Source organism: Antechinus flavipes, chromosome 3 (genome assembly GCF_016432865.1).
Source record: "Antechinus flavipes isolate AdamAnt ecotype Samford, QLD, Australia chromosome 3, AdamAnt_v2, whole genome shotgun sequence".
Taxonomy (NCBI): Eukaryota; Metazoa; Chordata; class Mammalia; order Dasyuromorphia; family Dasyuridae; genus Antechinus; species Antechinus flavipes.
This window is the reverse complement of record NC_067400.1, coordinates 112,971,755-112,989,621: the sequence shown is the minus strand read 5'-3', so window position 1 is coordinate 112,989,621 and position 17,867 is coordinate 112,971,755. Positions and strand designations below refer to the sequence as shown.

General features: G+C 31.4%; 1 protein-coding gene across 1 annotated transcript in view; it reads left to right on the top strand.

The window, feature by feature from the left end:
- LOC127557058 (kelch-like protein 1) overlaps nucleotides 1-2,249 on the top strand; it is a 77,815-nt gene extending 75,566 nt beyond the window's left edge. The window contains exon 5 of the mRNA XM_051990534.1: nucleotides 411-2,249. Within this exon, the coding sequence (XP_051846494.1) occupies nucleotides 411-470 (60 nt within the window). The 3' untranslated portion in view covers nucleotides 471-2,249. The remainder of the gene's footprint in view (nucleotides 1-410) is intronic.
- The last annotated feature ends 15,618 nt before the right edge of the window (nucleotides 2,250-17,867 follow it).

The following is a 17,867-nucleotide window of genomic DNA, read 5'->3' as shown; positions in this document are numbered from 1 at the left end:
ATTAACTCAATCAATTGTGATATTAAAAAAAATACATTCCTGAATTTTTATGCTGTCTATATCAAATAAAACTGAAAATCACTAGTAAATTTATATATATATATATATATATATATATATATATATAACTAAATAAAGTTCATTCAATCTTACTTAATTTTTTTTATTTCCTTCTTTTTTGTTCATGATTCTTCTCTGATATATTCCATAATTTCTATTTGTATCAATTTGAATCAGGATGGCATGTTGACTTGTATCATGTTGTTCCTAGCTTAATTATGAAAATATAAGACTACTAAATGCCTTTATTAGGTTTTACCAATCCAGAGCCTTTTTAAATATCACCATTTTATTTTTCTATAATAGTTCTAGCATCTTGCATTAAGTTATTTTTCATCTTCTCTCAACAGATGGCTTCCTTAAACATTGGAAGAGCAGGTGCCTGTGTCGTAGTCATCAAGCAACCTTGACCTGCTTAAATTCCTTGGGATTTGACTCACTGGAGTGATTATTTTTCTATCAGATGATCAGAATGGTAACTTTATAAGAACAAGATTTTATGAAAATTGAGCTACTGCTATCAAAGAAGGTGGAAGATCAAAAAGAAAGGGAATAAGAGAACACTGATCAGTCTGTTTTGGGACAAATGTCTGGACATGTAGTTAGCTGAGGAACTGGTTTTGGTACTTTGTTTTGTAGACTATATAAAAACCATAAATGACAAAAGTTGTGTCTTTTTTTTTAAAAAAATCACCTAAAAGATGAGAAACAGGTATTTATTTGTGGCATGGCTATTTTCAAAAACTACAGCATTCATTTTTTTAATGTCACATATTTTAAGAGGAAGTCAGCAGCAGTGAACATTCATTAATCAGGATTCATTTGAATGAGTTATTATTTTCTTAACTTGATGTGATTTTTGAAAGAAAGGTGAATAATTTCTATTAAAATAAAATTATTTGAGAGGACCTTTATTCATCATTTTCCTAAATCATAATAAAAATTAAGCAGAAAGACTCATGATTGCCTCTTCACCTTAGAAAACAAAATAAAACAAAACAACTCTCCCTTCTACAAGAAATGCACAATGGTTATCACATTTTATTCTGAATGCCTAAACTAATTGGACATAGAAGAAGAAAAATACTATTTTAGCTAGATTGTCCACATTATTTTGTTTGATAAGAACATCAACCAAAGAATTATGGTTTTACAATTGACATTTGCCTTGTGTTGAGTTCAATGTATGCATGTGAGATGTAGTCCTAGAGTACTTCTTTGCATGTCTTGCATGTTAAAGGCCAGAAACTACTTAGAAAAATTAAATTATCTGACCTATCAGGATGGTGATGTCAAGGTCTTAAAGTCACAAGTGTGAAAACAGATCTCTAATTCTTACTCCACCAGTGACTTTTTGGAGCCAATAACACTGAATTATTTTATCTGTTCCAAAAAGTTCTTTGTGAAGAATACTTTGCCCATGAACAAAAATGAATAAACATTCAAGAAGCATGGTAGTTTCTCATGTATACTCACATTTCAACCAACAAATGGTTGAAATAAAGATTATTTTTGCTAATGAGTGTTTTATCTCATTTTTTAAAAATAAAATTGAGAGGGAAACAGTGGTAAGATAGAATGTAATGGAAAGTACATTTTCACTGCCTTCCTCAGACCTTGAAAAGCCTATATCTACATTAAACTATCAGCAAAAGATACCTCATAAGTAGACCCAGCTGCCATCAACAAGAGTAAATCTTCATTAAAACACTCACTTAACATCATCAGTACTTAATGGAGTATCTTGTCCCATAGAAAAAGCATACAATAAGACTCAGGAGGCATGTAAAGCTGAAGTGGGCAGGAACTGACAGAATTGCTTTCTTCTGAACTAATGAAAGCTTATGTAAGAATGGATGAGGTCACATTTCAGATTCAGAAGCATAAGGACATCTGTCTTAACTAGTTATCATTCCTCATATTTATTGGGTGCTTACAGTTATTGAGAATTCTTAAGAGGTATTTCTTACTGCTAAGATAAATTGAAATAAAATTCAAATAAAGGGAAAATGATAATATCTGGAATTTTGAAAAATAAAACAAAGGGAATTCCTTATTGCTTTTTTTTCTTTTGTGTTCTCTTTATAGCACTAGGTTATATGGAAGGCTCGTAATGGTTTTAAAGCCAAGTTCAGTAGAGAATTTTCTACATGCCAAAGTCATGAATATAGATACTAAAACAGTAACAATCAGATCCAAAATCCCAAGAGGTAATTATAGAGTAAAGAAAGCTTTCTTTCTTTGTACAGAAATTGGTTAGTGATTTTTTTTTTCCTGGATCTGATTTGATGTTTAAGCAAATTGTCATTTTATTTAATGGCTTAAACTGGAAATATTCAATGAATTAATAATGAGTCTACTTGTTTCATCCTTGTTTTGTTGTGTTATATTTTTTAACTTCTCTATTTTTAATCCTCTAGGTTGAAAATTTTGCCACCAGGATTTTTTTCCCTACAATTTAATAAAGCATTCAGCATGATGTCAGAAAAATTTCTAATTAAAAAAACATTAAAAAGGATCAATGGAAATTGGTCCAAGTTCTGTTTATATATATAACAGGTATTCCTGTAAACACTGAGAATGGGGGTGCTTTAGTTCTTTCCTTAGAAGAATTTATTCTCCCCTCCTTACCCTTAAACTGGCTATAGTTTATGGAATGGTCTAATGCATTTTCCTTTTGGAAAGAAAGGTCAACTTCTACAGCTAACTTCCATTAGTGAGATGTAGATAAAAGGACACATTTCAGACCATTACTGTCCTAATGTGCTTTTAAAATTTTTACATTCTTTTATATCTATAGTCTCAAAGGTGAATCAAAATTTAGGGAAATTTATTTTGAGAATTTAGGGAAATCTAATGTGGTAATTATCACATTTATTGGACAAAATCAAGGCATACTATCAAACAAAATGAAAAGTAGATGTTGGATTTCTTGTACTAAGTGAAATAAAAATGAAGGTATATCTTCAAGCTTTAAAATTCACATAATGCTTTATTTGATTATTTTTAAATGAAAAATGTGTTTAAAATCTGTTCTTAACCAAACCAAACAATCTTAAATAATTTAAAATTCACCTCATTTTTTTTTACTGAAATGCATTTTGTTTTACTCAAAACAAATCTAGCATTATGATAATTAAATTCATTTTTATGAAAACTGATATTTTTCTATTCTTATTTGTTTTTTCTAACAAGTTTTATTTAATAACATATCATAGTTAAATTGACCACCATGTTTGGGAAATATTTGGTATGGAGTGTTCCATGAAACAATTTAGGATGAAGGTGTTCTAATTGCCAGATGAAATACAAATTCAAATTGTCAAGGTTTTTCATTCTGATTGACTCTAGACTAACAATCCTACTCCCTTCTTGTTTCATTTCTAAACCACTGCTCTCACTTCCCTTTTCTTTCTTTTCTTCATTGCCCTCTTCTCTCCCTTTCTCCTAGAATTAATTGCCCTAAAAAGGTATAACCAGGGATTTGTTAGTAAATAAATGCTTTAAAACCAGATTCTTGAGAAAAATAAAAATGTACAAACACTCACTTTTATATTTTATTAGTAGTCTTAAATCTAGACAACCAGAATAATCAATCAATCACTGATTTGTAATTATTTTCCATTTTTGAAGTATAAATACTCACAATGAAATTTTCGCAATTATCTTTTTCAAGTTCGTTAGAGATGACTCCAGTAGGCTGCTGGATATAATTGTTTTCCATTTTTGAAGAAAGAGACCAACCCACATTTTATAAATAACTCTTAAAGATTTATAAAGTATCCATCCTAATCTCTTTCCCAGTCCTGTGGATTTAGTTGCAGATAAGAAACCAGACTCTAGAAGTAAAATGATTTATCAAGTCCATGATTGAATGTAAAGTAAAAGCCTAAGATAATATTTTTTAAAAAGACCTGTGATCTTGCTTTAGATATTTTCAAAAGAATGAAATATTAATTCATTCTTAATTAATTCATCCTTAATTAAATTAAATTAAGTAAATTAAACCATCCTTAATCGTGTACCATACTAGGATCTTTCTTTCCTCCCTTCCTTTTTCAATGGCTTTTACTTTTTACTTTCTTCAAAAGTTTACTTTGTTCAAAAATTTACCAAAATGCTTTCTATAGGACAAACCACTTTTCACTCTCAAACAAATCCTATCAGAATTACAATGCATTGCCAAAACACTTGAAAATAGAAAGAATATATACTTTCATAGATGTTGTTGGGCTCGGTATGGAATTTATTTATTTACATGAGGTGCTTAGCAAAAATTGAAAGAGGATTATTGTTCTGTTTAAATAAAAAGAAAGGCAAAAGTAAACTTTTAATTTAAAACAGAAACATTACTGAACAGAAATTCTATTTTTCATAAAACTCACAGCTTCCAGGACTATAATGAGATCCTTTTCCAGTTTTTAATTTTGACTAATTTCAATAAAATCTGCTATATTCAAATCAGCTGTGACACCTTTTCTCACTCAAATTTTCTCTTGCATGCACATTTATGCCCCAAACTCCCATTTATTCCAAAGAGTTTATTAGACCTGGCTAATTCAATATTCTCCAAATGTGATGGGAGGAAAAGAATATAGTAAATTACACTTGCCAACCTGAAATTAACTGCATATAATCTTTCTTTAATGACTCAAGAAGGTACTTTAGTGCCTTATAATGCCTTGCACAAAGTAGATGTTCAAATGTTTGATTATAAAAAAAAAATTAGAAAATCTTTTCTAATTGTACAGCACTATAGCTATAGAAAGTTCAGGAGAATGAATAGAATCTACACCATTCCCTTAAAAGTTGTCTCCCTATCTTTGCCCTAAGTTCAATAAATCTATGATAGCACCTTCTTTATTTTTAATTTGTTTCTTATAAAGTTAGAGTATGTATGTAAGGGGTTGCAATTCTGCTTATATGAGTCCCAGAACTGTTGTGATTATGAAGAAAAGAGATATATGCACATACATATAAATACATATGTATGTAATGCATTTACTAGAAAATTCAAGCTACAGGACTAGAAAACTTTTAGTCTTCAGTTCTAAGGTTCTATAACTTTGTGATAAGAATATGCATAACATTTCTTTTCCATCTCCTCAGTCATCTTGCCTATAATCTGACCATTATCTTTACTTCCTATCCTGATTCTCAGGCAACCTTGAATTCTGCCATCTGAATCCTTTGGTCCTCATCTTGTTAGTAATTAACCTTGTATTTCCTGGAAATCTCTTTACTATATTCCTTTAAGTCTCCTTAGTACTCAACTCCTTCTTCAAATTTACCTTTTCAATTCTATTTTGTGTTGTCTCTCACCATTTCACTGTAAAATCCTCAAAGTTCTGGTCTAGTTTGCTCCCTTGTATTTGTATACTCTGCTCAGCATAGTGCTTTGCACATAGTGAGCACTTATAAAATGCTATATCTATCTAACCATCTATCCATTTATGTATCTATATATCTATGTATCTATATTTAATGCCTATTTTGTCTATCATCTGTCATCTATCTAAATGTATTTTATATTACATATATATAATTTAGTAAGAGTCTTGAGATATTATATCACTATTGAACATAGATTAATTCTTTAAACCCTGTTTAAAATGAATATATTATCTATAATGTGGCAGTGAAAATATAATTCATCAGCAAAATGATCATAAAAAGTTTAATAAAAAATGTTAAGGTGATACTCTCTTGACTGTTTAGAATTCAAAACATATACATTTTCAAAGGTGATTATTCATTTAAAATCCAAGATGGATTTTTGTTCAAAATACATCAACAATAGCTAACAGGCTATGGAAATAAGGAATTTTAAAATACCCTATATATGATTTATAAATAAAGAAGAACATTCTATATGAGGCAACATAGTAGATCGAAAAGACCAGTAAATTTGATATTAAGAAAACAGGATTACAATCCCTCTTGTCACAATTTCCTAATATGGGGTAATCACTTAATTTCTCTAAACCTTTGTTTCTTCATTTGTTAATTATGAATCATTGTATTTATACTACCTTTATCATGGGATTATTCTGAAAAAATTGCTTTATAAACCTTAAAGCATTAAAGCATGATTTAACCTGAGATATCAATAATAGGATCATAGCTCTAGACCTGAAAAAATCCTACTTTTCATTTTAAAGATGAATTTAAGGAAAGTTAAATACTGCCCCTCATGTCACCTGGGCATAGAATGTTAGAATTGAAAGGGGATGTTGAGATCATGTAGTCTAACCTCATTTTACAGATGAGAATATTAAGGCCCAAAGAAGTAAAATGAAAAGCAATGTAATAGCAAAGCTGAGGCCCAAAGGTTTGATTTCTATTGACCTGTTTCCAGTAACCAACAAACTGAAAATTATACAATGGTAGATGTTTGCAGACTACCTTCAAACTCATTGATTTAAAACCTATTTTAAAAAAAAAATAGGAATTCATAAAATAGAGTTTTCTGGTAACATTATATAACATCTCACATTGGAAGCCATCGTTGAAAATCTATAACTAAAAAGGGATTAATATTATTAAAACTCAAATTTCTCTCCAATATTAAATGTTAATATGCTCTGGCTGAAAAAATGGTCTCTACTGAACTAAGAAAGATTCAATCATTGAATGTTTGAACAATATCCTTCGTTGATGAATTTGTCTTATCTACATAGTATAACATAATGTAGAGAATTTTAGATTTCCTTGGTATATCATGCTCACATTTTTGTCTTCCAGTTATTTCTCTAGAACTGGAGTTATTAGGATGTATATGGAAAGATTTTAATAGGCGTGTGAAAATAGATGGAAAAAATACATACTTCTTACAATGTCATTTCTTTGTAATCCTATATGTTTTCTTTTAGGTATTTAAAAACTGAGAAAAACTAGATCACCAAAAGAAACAATGATATTGAAAAAGAAAGAAAGAAAAGAAAGAAAGCTAAAGGATACCTCACTTAGAGCTTTTATCCACTTAACAATTATTGAATCATGATGCTAGGAAATACAGGAGTTACAAAGACATTTCAAGGAAATCTAGTGGGAGTCAGAGGGAAAGACTAAGGAAAGAATAATACAGTACATGCATACAGATAATTGTAGCACAATAGATTGTGATTAATACATTAAAAAGCTACAAAATACTACAGCCTATAACTTCAGTGAAAAGAAGAATACTTAATAGCTGAGAAGAGGAAGGATTAAAGGAAATAAGTGTTATATACTTACAAGTGGAGCTAAGTAGATTTTAATACTATAGTACAAGGAGTTCTTAACCAAGGGTCAGAAAAACATATTTTTTAACTTTTTTTTTTTAATTTTGATAATTGTATTACATGATTGGTTGTTTCTTTTCTTTTCTTTCTTTCTTTTTTCTTTTCTTTTTTCTTTTCTTTTTTTTTTTTGCAAAGCAATTAAGGTTAACTGACTTTCATAGAATCACCAAGCTAGTAAGTGTTAAATGTCTAAGGTCAAATTTGAATTTAGGTCTTCCTGACTCTAATGCTCTAACCATTGTACTATCTCACTATCCTCTATTGGTTTCTGTTCTAATTTCTAATTTCCTTGCCAATACCATATATTTTATGAACTTAAAAACATTATTTGGAGAAAGAGATTGTGGAGAAGGGTCATCAGTCTGTTGTTGAGGTCAATACAGAGGTTAAAAGCCTTTCTGTTGTGTAATAAAAAGTGTGATAGATTTGGAACTAGGAAAACCTAGCTTCAAATATTTACTCTGACATTTGTAGATTAGGCAGCAATGACTAAGTCTCTTATTTTCTCTGAAATTTGATTTCATAATCTGCAAGATGAGGGTAAAACCTATAGTTCTTGTCTGAAAGAGTTATTGTAAGGAAATGAGAAAATGTATCTAAAGTGATTTGCAAGATACTATAATATAGTATACTAAGATACTATATAATTGCTAGCTATTATTATTACTAAAGCAGGAGTAAAGTCCATGATAGTTTTTTGCCTTCAAGATCTATTTTTTTTTAATTTTACTACTTTTCAAAATTTCTAACATAGTCCACACGGAGCTTTGTGTTCTTATTCTTGTTCGGATTCAATCTTGAATTTGCTTTCTATTAAGCTAGTTGCTTAACTATTTCTAAATGTGAATAAAACACCATCTATCTCATAAGAATAATGGGGAGATCAAAGAGAGAAAATGTATAAAACACTTCAAGCTCTCTGGAAGAAAGACACAATAAGAATAGAAGATTATCATGAAATTCTATGGAGAGTTACTACTTGCCTAAGGAGTTTTAAGGAATTAAAAAGCTAAGTATCTACTTTTATCAAGTGTAGTAAAAAAATATCAGAAACTAAAGGGAAAAAAAGGGATTTTTTCAGTACTCATCTGTTACCCAGATCAGAAGAAAGACATGATGTGGATTGTTTTTGTTTTTGTTTTTGTTTTTTGCAAAAGGGTTAATGGGAACACCTATAGTTTGAAAATTCTGTGGATTTTATATTATCTTCTTTTACTCCAGAAAACTATTCTAAAGATATTAAAGATATAACTATATCAGTACCATCAGATTTTGGGGAAATCCCACAATGAATCATATCTCTGCTTGTCACTGCCATTTTCCATAATTTGTTATAAAGATTCAGTTATAAATTTCATGCATAAGTAACATTTTAAATTAACTTTTAGGAAACCTTGATTAGTTTGATACCATAGAAATAGTAGTGGATTTGGTGGCAGAAGATTCAAATTCCAACTTTTTCATACTATGTGACCTTGAACCTTGAGTAAACGACTTCTCTCAAACCTCATTTTCTTCATTTGTAAAATGAGAAGCTTGAAAAAAAAAAAAAAAAAGAGGAAAAGAGGAGGTCCTCTGGTGATTTGAATAGCACTTTGTTATTCTAATCCTATAAATTGTACTTGTCAAAGAATTTCTTCTGGGTAACTATTTTATTGCATTTTAAGTTGGGTTTAGTTTATTGGTGCTTCCAAATCATTAAATGCTTTTACATGTGTCAAATCAATGACAGTCCATATCTCTTGGGTGTAGCAAACTGCATTTGAACTTTATGTGAATGGATATAAATGACAGTGTCAGTAACATAAAGCAGATGTACTCAATCTATGAAATCTTAGATTATTTTGTTTTCTTTAATGAACTATATATAGTTTATTAATTTGTAGAGAAAAATTCAACCACCAAAGTATACATGTATATACATGTATGTGTATATATGTATATGTATATATGTGTGTTTGTATATATAAATACATACACACATAAATATATGTATATATATATATTATATTCATTTTACACATTTATAAATTCAAGCCCTTCAAAATGGACAGTCATAAGTCAACTACAACATGAGGAAAAATCAATCCTTTAGAGTGTATTGGAAACATATTGTGACAATGTACAATAATCTTCCATCTGTATATAAATTGTTAAGTGTCAAAACTAATTGCATTTGCTTATGGATTTACTGAATATTGTTTATAAGTTGCTCATTTGTTCACATCTATGTATAGAATAAACTGTTATGATGTAGGAAATTCATCTATTTACACCTCATCATGTTTAAAGAAATTCAAATCCATTGTCAATCAAACAATAAAGGTGCCTGTTTTAATGGCTGTGGAGTTGGGATTTTTAAAAATTGTTCTAATAGACTATGGAGTAACTCTTTTTTTTATAGGACTGCCTAGTTCACTCTCTCTTTTCTCAATAATCTATACTAATAATATTTAAATCATGTTGAAGAGGATCATTATTGCTAATACACATCAGTTAGTTTTTGTGTTTCTAATATCTTGTCACATGCCACTTTTAGTTACCTTTTAGGATCTGATAACAAAAAGAGTCAAGAATAGGAGAAAAACAATTAAAGAGGAAGGTAGAAAATAATGGAATAGATGAAATGTAGGAAAAAGAAAAGCAGTAGATCTGCTTAGTAATTCTTTCATCAAATCCTCAGTTATTCATATGATCCACTAATATGAACTCATAATTAACCCATGACTTTCTCAAACTGACCCAATTATTCTGAGGATTTAAGCCTCTTAATATTATGAAGATACTAAGAACATTTAGGGTCAGTCTATGTGTAAGTTATGTCTCCCTTATGCAACACTAATAACTACTAGAGACAAAGAATTTTGAAAAAAACAAGGAAAACCAAAGGACTCTCAGTATTCATTATCAAAGTTATTGCTATATGAATGTAGCCAAAAAAATGATCGGGCCCTTTTCAGATAGGTACTAGTTTGAACCTTTGCATATAATGATTGTTAAGGGACATATATGACTTTCTAGGTTTTATATGTGGGAGCACTCAGGAAAAAAAAGGAGGCAAGACTATATGTTTAAATCAATGATGCTGGCTTGTTTTCTATAGGTAACCATTTCACAAGGATTTGGGGAGCTTTTCTCTTTTTTCTGGAGGCATGAGCTTATTCTACAAGTAAAATTATTTTTGCTAGTTAAACTAGTTAAGTTAACTCTATTGTTTAGTATTCACATTATCAGAACAATTGACTTTCATGGGCTTCATACAGCATAGTTGTAGCAAGATACTCTGCCCATTACTCCTCCCTAGGATCAAGGCCATGATGTTGAGAGCAAAAAGAGAAGAAAAAGAACAAAAAAAGGCTATACTTAAAAAGAAAAAAAATATGACATATTAAGCAATCATCTAGAGATAGTGGCTCTTTACTTCCTCATTACGCATGTAGACCTTTGTTATCCAGACTGCTTGCTACGTTCCCCAAATTAGGGTAAGCTGTTACACTATCTGCTCCCCAAATAGCAAGACAAGTATATTATTCAGGATCTGGAAAATGAGCAGAGCTAAAGTCAGAAAGAAATATAAGATATGTCTCATATGGGCTGTCACCTGAATGAGCATTCACTCTAAGCAGAGAGTCAGAAAGTTGTTAAGATTTGGAGGAATTGACACATCATTTACAGAGAGATGGTGGAGGCTAAGAATAATAGGAGAATAAAGAAGATGGAAGCTATATGTTAAAGTTAGGAGACCTCTCAGAGATCATCCTCATCATAACTATCTGAGGTAACACTTAGGCTGAAATATGACTGATGTGGACTGGCACTGGAGTTTAGACTTGGTATTTCTATTTCTTTCTTCCTTCCTTCCTCCGTCCCTCCCTCTCTCCCTCCATCTCTCCTCCTCTTCCTCCTCCTCCTCCTCCTCCTTCTTCTTCTTCTTCTCCCTCTCTCTCTCTCTCTCTCTCTCTCTCTCTCTCTCTCTCTCTCTCTTCTCTCTCTCTCTCTCTCTTTCTCTCTCTCTCTCTCTTTCCTTTCTTTCTACTTTCTTCTTTCTTTCTTTCTCTTTCTTTTTCTTTCTACTTTCTTCTTTCTTTATTTCTTTCTTTGTATTTCTATTTCTACAGGGAATATTATTGATATTACTACTGGAAAACAATTGGAAGAAGCTTTGCTGCAGGAGTTTTTAACTTTCTGTCACCATCACCACTTGCATCCATCCTTACCAACATGAGTTGGAAACAAATGACAAAGCCAGGGCTTAATTGGCTTAAATGGAATAATGTCAAGCTGGGCATCTCTTGTTACAGTCTTCTAGTGGTTTGGGGCTGTTTTGAAAAGCCTTTCTAGTCATATAGGAGCATACATTGAATTGGGTCCCATCTTAGTGGATCCCTGAAAACCACAAAACAAGAATCATCATACATTAACACCTTATTCTGCTGAAGAAATGTTTCCCTATGAAGATTATAATTTGGAAGAGCACATCAATAGAAGCCTAGTATCACTATATCCTTATTTTATATTTTTGTTATGTCAGAGGTAAATAAATCTTTTGTTAACTGTTCAGTAACTTACAAGTTCCTCCTTGTGACTCAATATCAAGTCTGAATTAACAGAGTGACTACATCAGAGTCTTCCCTAATGCCTAGTTAAAATGATACCTTTCCTGGTTTTTTGTTTTGTTTTATTTTGCTTGTTGTTTTTCTAGATTTAAGAATTCTTAACAGGTCTGAAGCTAGGGAGACTGCTGATGTATTTATCGAGAAAAAATATCCTAATAAGCTGTCCCCTTATGAGCCCAGGAATTTATTGGGATAATAGTCAAAGAAATTAAAATTTAAAAATCTAAGTTCAAATTCACCCTTTGATGTTTAGACAAGTCACTTAACCTCCCTGGATCTCAGTTTTTTCTTCTGAAAAATGAGGGGGGAGAATCTTAAAATCCCTTCCTAAATCTAGTTTTATGATTTTATTATTCTCTGTTAGCCGAATTTGAAAAAATCTCTTCCTTGATTAAAGGCTTTCCACCAAATCACCAATCATGCTTGTATCTATCTATCTATCTATCATCTATCTATCTATCTATCTATCTATCTATCTATCTATCTGTTTGTTTACTTATTTATTTGTTTGTTTGTTTGTTTATTTTTTGCTGAGTCAATTGGGATTAAATGACTTGTCCAGAGTCACACAGCTAGGAAGTGTTAAGTGTCTGAGACTAGATATGACTTGGACCCTGACTTCAAGGATGGTTCTCTATCTACTGCACTACCTATCTGCCCCACACTGTGATTAATCTAACAGCACCTGGGGCCTACAGTGGAAAGTCAAAATCCAAGTCCCTGTCCCCTAGCAAAATAAGCCTGGGACAATGTCCCAAGAGCAGAGCTCAATTTAAAAATCAGGAAAAAATTAATAAGACCCCTGACCTTAGAAAGATATTATGGTGACAGATAAGATAAAAACACTTGGAAAAGGACACAATGTCAAAATATCTATGTGCAAAGCCTCAATGGAAAATATGAATATGTATCAAGCCTAAAAAGTCCTACTGGAAGAACTCTAAAAGGATTTTAAAGATCAAATAAGAGAGGTAGAAAAAATTTGGAAAAGAAATGAGAATTTCACAGAAATATTCTGAAAAGAGTCAACAACTTGGAAATGAAAACTCAAAAAATCTACTGAAGAAAACAACTCCACAAAGATAGAATAGGTCAAATGATAAAAAGAGGTACAAAATCTAATTGAAGAAAATAATTTCTTAGAAATTAGAATTGTGCAAGTGAAAGCTAATGACAATATGAGGCATTAAGAATCAGTCAAAAATAATCAAAAGAATGAAAAATTAAAAATGCATGCAAAATACCTGGAAAATAGATCCATAAAAGATAACTTAAGAATTAATGGGCTGAGCAGCTTGAGTTTAAAAGAGAAATTCTATTTAAAAATAACTGTAGATATTATAAAATATTTGGGAGTTTACCTGCAAATACAAAGCCAGAAATTATATGAATACAATTACAAAACACTTTCCACACAAATAAAGTTAGAGCTAAACAATCAGAAGAATAAAAAGTGCTGAAGGATAGGCTGAGCTAATATATTAAAAATGACAATTCTACCTAATCTACTTATTCAATGCCATACCAATCAAAATGTCAAGAATGTACTTTATAGAGCTAGAAATTCATCTACAAAAATAAAGTCCAAGAATTTCAAGGGAATTAATGAAAAAAAAAATGCAAGCAAAGGTGGTCTAGCTATACCAAACCTGAAACTATATTAAACACCAGCAGTCATCAAAAATATTTGGTGCTGATAAAGAAAAGTAGTGGAGCATAAAATAGTTTAGGTTCATAAGACACAATAGCCAATGACTAGTAATTTAACATTGAACTAGATTTAACACTAACCTAGTTAAACCCAAAGACTCCAGTTTCTGTGTTAAGAATTTATTACTTGACAAAAAATGCTGGGAAAATAGGGTAATAGTATGGCAGAAACTAGGTATACCTAATATGCTATATACCAAGTTAAGGTCAAAATGGATTCATTATTTAGACATAAAGAATGATAATGTAGACAAATTAGGAGAAGAAGGGATCTGTGAAGAAGAAGAGAATTATGGGAAAAGAAAAACTAGAGAACATTATGAAATGCAAAATGGATAATTTTGATTATACTAAATTAGAAAGTTTTTATATGAACAAAGCCATTGTAGCCAAGATTAAAAGGGAAGTAGAAAACTGAGAAAAATGTTTACATCCAAGGGCTATAATATAGGCCTCATTGCAAAAATATATGGAGGATTGACCCAAATTAAGAGTACAAGTCATTCTCCAATTGATAAATGGTCAATGGATATGAACAGACAATTTTCAGTTCAAGAACTTAAAGCCATTTATAGTCATATGAAAAAATGCTCTAAATCACTATAGATCAGAGAAAGGCAAATTAAGACATCTCTGAGGTACCACTACATACTTGTCTGATTGGCTAAGATAACAGGAAAAAAATAATGATAAATGTTGGAGGGCAAGTGGGAAAACTGGGACACTAATTCATTGTTGGTGGAGTTGTAAATTAATCCAAACATTCTGAAGAACAATTTGGAACTATGCCCAAAGGGCTACCAAACTGTGCATGGCCTTTGATCCAGCAGTGTCCCTACTAGAGTCTGTATACCAAAGAGATTATAAAAAAGGAAAAGGACCTACATGTTCAAAAATTTTTGTAGCAGTCCTTTTTGTAGTGGCAAGGAATTGGAAACAGAGTAGATGCCCATCAGTTGGGGAATGGCTAAATAAGCTATGGGATATAAATGTTATGGAATATTTTGTTCTATAAAAAATTATCAGGAAGATGATTTCAGAGTTACATGAACTGATGCTAAGGAAGTGAGTTGAATCAAGAAAATACTGTATATATCAACAACAAGGTTATTGTTGATCATCTGTGATGGACTTGGTTCTTTTCAGCAATGAGGTGATTCAATTAAATATCAATAGATTTTTGATGGGAAGAACCATCTGCACCTAGAAAGAGGACTATGGAGATTGAAATATATATCACAAGATAACATTTTCAGTTTTTTTTGTGTTTTTTTTTTTGCATACTTTTTTTCCTACCTCATTTTTTTTTCTTTTTGTTCTGATTTTTGTTGTGCAGTGTGATAAATGTGAAAATGTTTAGAAAAATCGCACTTGTTTAACTTATATTGGATTACTTGCTGTCTTGGGGAGGGGAAAATAGGAATATAATGTTTTATAAGGGTGAATGTTGAAAACTGTCTTTGAAAATATTTTAAAAATGAAAAGCTAATGTTAAAAATAAAAATAAATTAATGGGCAACCTGAAAACCATGATTAAAAAAAAAAATCTTGGACAGTGTCTTTCAAGACATAATCAAGGAAAACTGCACATTATCCTATTACCATAGATTAAAATGATCATTGAAAAAATCTAGGAGGCAACTAGATAACTCAGTGGATAGAGTACTGGATCTGAAGTCAGGAGGACTTGAATTCAAATCTGGCCTCAGAAACTGTGGGCAAGTCACTTAACCCTAATTTCTTTGCCCCCACCCCCCCAAAAAAGATTCCACCAATCACCTCCCAAAAAAGATGCCAAAATAAAAACTCCCAAGAATATTGTAGCCAAATTCCGGAATTATCATGTTAAGGAGAAAATACTGCAAGCAGCCAGAAAGAAACAATTCTAGTATCAAGGAGCCAAAATCAGGTGCACAGAATTTAGCAGATAATACAATAAAGGATGAGAGGGTTTGGTATATGATATTCCAGAAGGCATAGTATTGAATTATAGCCAAGAATGAACTATCAGCAAAAGTAAACATGATCTTTTAAGGGAAAACATGGACATTTAATGAAATATGGTAGTAAAATCTATTATTCTTTAGCTAAAGTTTTTAAAAAAAGATAAGCAGGAATAGCAATTCTGATCTCAAAGTAAAAGCAAAAATGCAACTGATTAAAAGAGATAAGGAAGGTAACTACATCTTGCTAAAAATGACAGACAGTAAAGGAATAAAAATACTACACATATAGGCAGCAAATGGTGTAGCATGCAAATTCTTAAAGGAGATTTTAAGTGAGTTACAGGGAGAAATAGGCTGCAAAATAATAATATCAGGGGCTCTCAACTCCCTTTCAAAACTCAATAAATCCAAAAAAAAAAAAAAACAAGAAAAATGCAGAAATATTAAATATATACTTTTGGATTCCCAATACAATACAATACATATTTTGTGCAATAAAGGGTCATGGAGATCAAAATTAATTGGAAAATAAATAATCTAATCCTAAAGTATAAGAGGATCAAAGAACAATATAGAGAAACTGTTGGAATCTTTACAAATTGTTAAGTCATTAGAGTTGATAGATTAATTATCTAATTTAGCATGGTTCAATATCATTGATCTAATCCTACAAGGAGATGTTTTGGGCCAGAACCTGAAACAAGGTACTAAGTAGAACTAATTGATACAATGCTTGTGTTCACACCTTTAGAGAGCTCATATAAGCAAGAAGTATTTAAGTATTCATTGGAGTTCACAAGTATGGGAGATTCACAAAGTTAACTGTGTAACTTTGTGAATTCACACCTCCCTTGAAGCTCTTAGGGCCAGAGAGCACTCTGGGAGAAAACCCATAATCCCATTCTCTCAGAAGAGTCATATATAAGCCCAGTCAAGAGAGTTCAGCTGAATTAGATTCACCTTTTTATTTTCACCTTTTCAGTACCTGAAACAAGGTACTAAGCAGAACTAATTGATACAATGCTTGTGTTCACACCTTTACTCATTGGAGTCCACAAGTATGGGAGATTCACAAAACAAACTTTGTAACTCTGTGATTTCACACCTCCCTTAGATGTGCCTCCAGAAGGAGGAGTCAACCTTTGGAAGATGATATATAAGAAGCGGACTCAGTTGGGAGTTCAGCTGAATTTAGATTGAGAGGGGAGCGTCAAGTGAGTTCAGCCAGAAGCCCTCTCTGAGTGAGGAGTTTTACTTTGGAATATTGACTGGGGTTGGAGAGGAGCATTCTGGGAGATTGAAAGCCAGAAACCCTCTCTCGGAGGCAAGACAGATTCAACTTTGTGCTGTCTGGGTTGAAGAACTAACTTTGGATTTAGAGACATTTGGAGGGAGCTCTTGGAACCAAGCAGAGAGATAGGCCTCTAAGCTAACCGGGCTATATTGGAGGCAATAACAGATCTGAACTTTTAATACCTGGCTGTGTTTTGGGTGATTATTACTTTCAACTGATACTAAGACTGCCTCCAGAAAACCTCCCCGAGAAACCTGCTTTCTCCCAGAGAGAACATCATATTATTATTTTAAAGAAGAATAAGAACTCCAACAAGAAACAATCAATAATTTCATTAAAGAGATTGACAATAATGAAACAACATAGAAAAATTTGTGGGATCAAAGTGTTTAGGGAAAAATTTATTTCGCTAAATTCTTACATCAACCCAATGGAAAAAAGAGCACATGAATGAAAAGGCATGCAACTAAAAGATGAAAAAAAAATTAAAAAAGAAAAAATTAAAAATCTCCAATTAAGGACAGAACTAAAAATCATGAAAATCATTGGAGAAGGAAAAGAAACTAAAGCAATTAGAAGAGGCGTTGAGGAATCAAAATTATGATTCTTTGTGAATGATATGATATATGCTTAGAGACCCTGAGGGCATCAACTAAAATATTAATTGAAATAATAACTTTAACAAATTCACATAATAGAACATAAATCCATATAAATCATCATTATTTCTTTATATGGCCAACAAAGCCCCGCAGCAAGTGAAATAGAAAGAGAAATTCCATTTAAAATGAATGTAGTAAATATGAAATATGCAGGAATACACCTGCCAAGACAAATCCAGGAACTATATGACCACAATTATAAAACACTTTTCACGCAAATAAAGTTAGATCTAAACAATTGAAAAATTATCAATTGTTCATAGGTAAGCCATGCTTCTGTGATTTGTGTACTTACT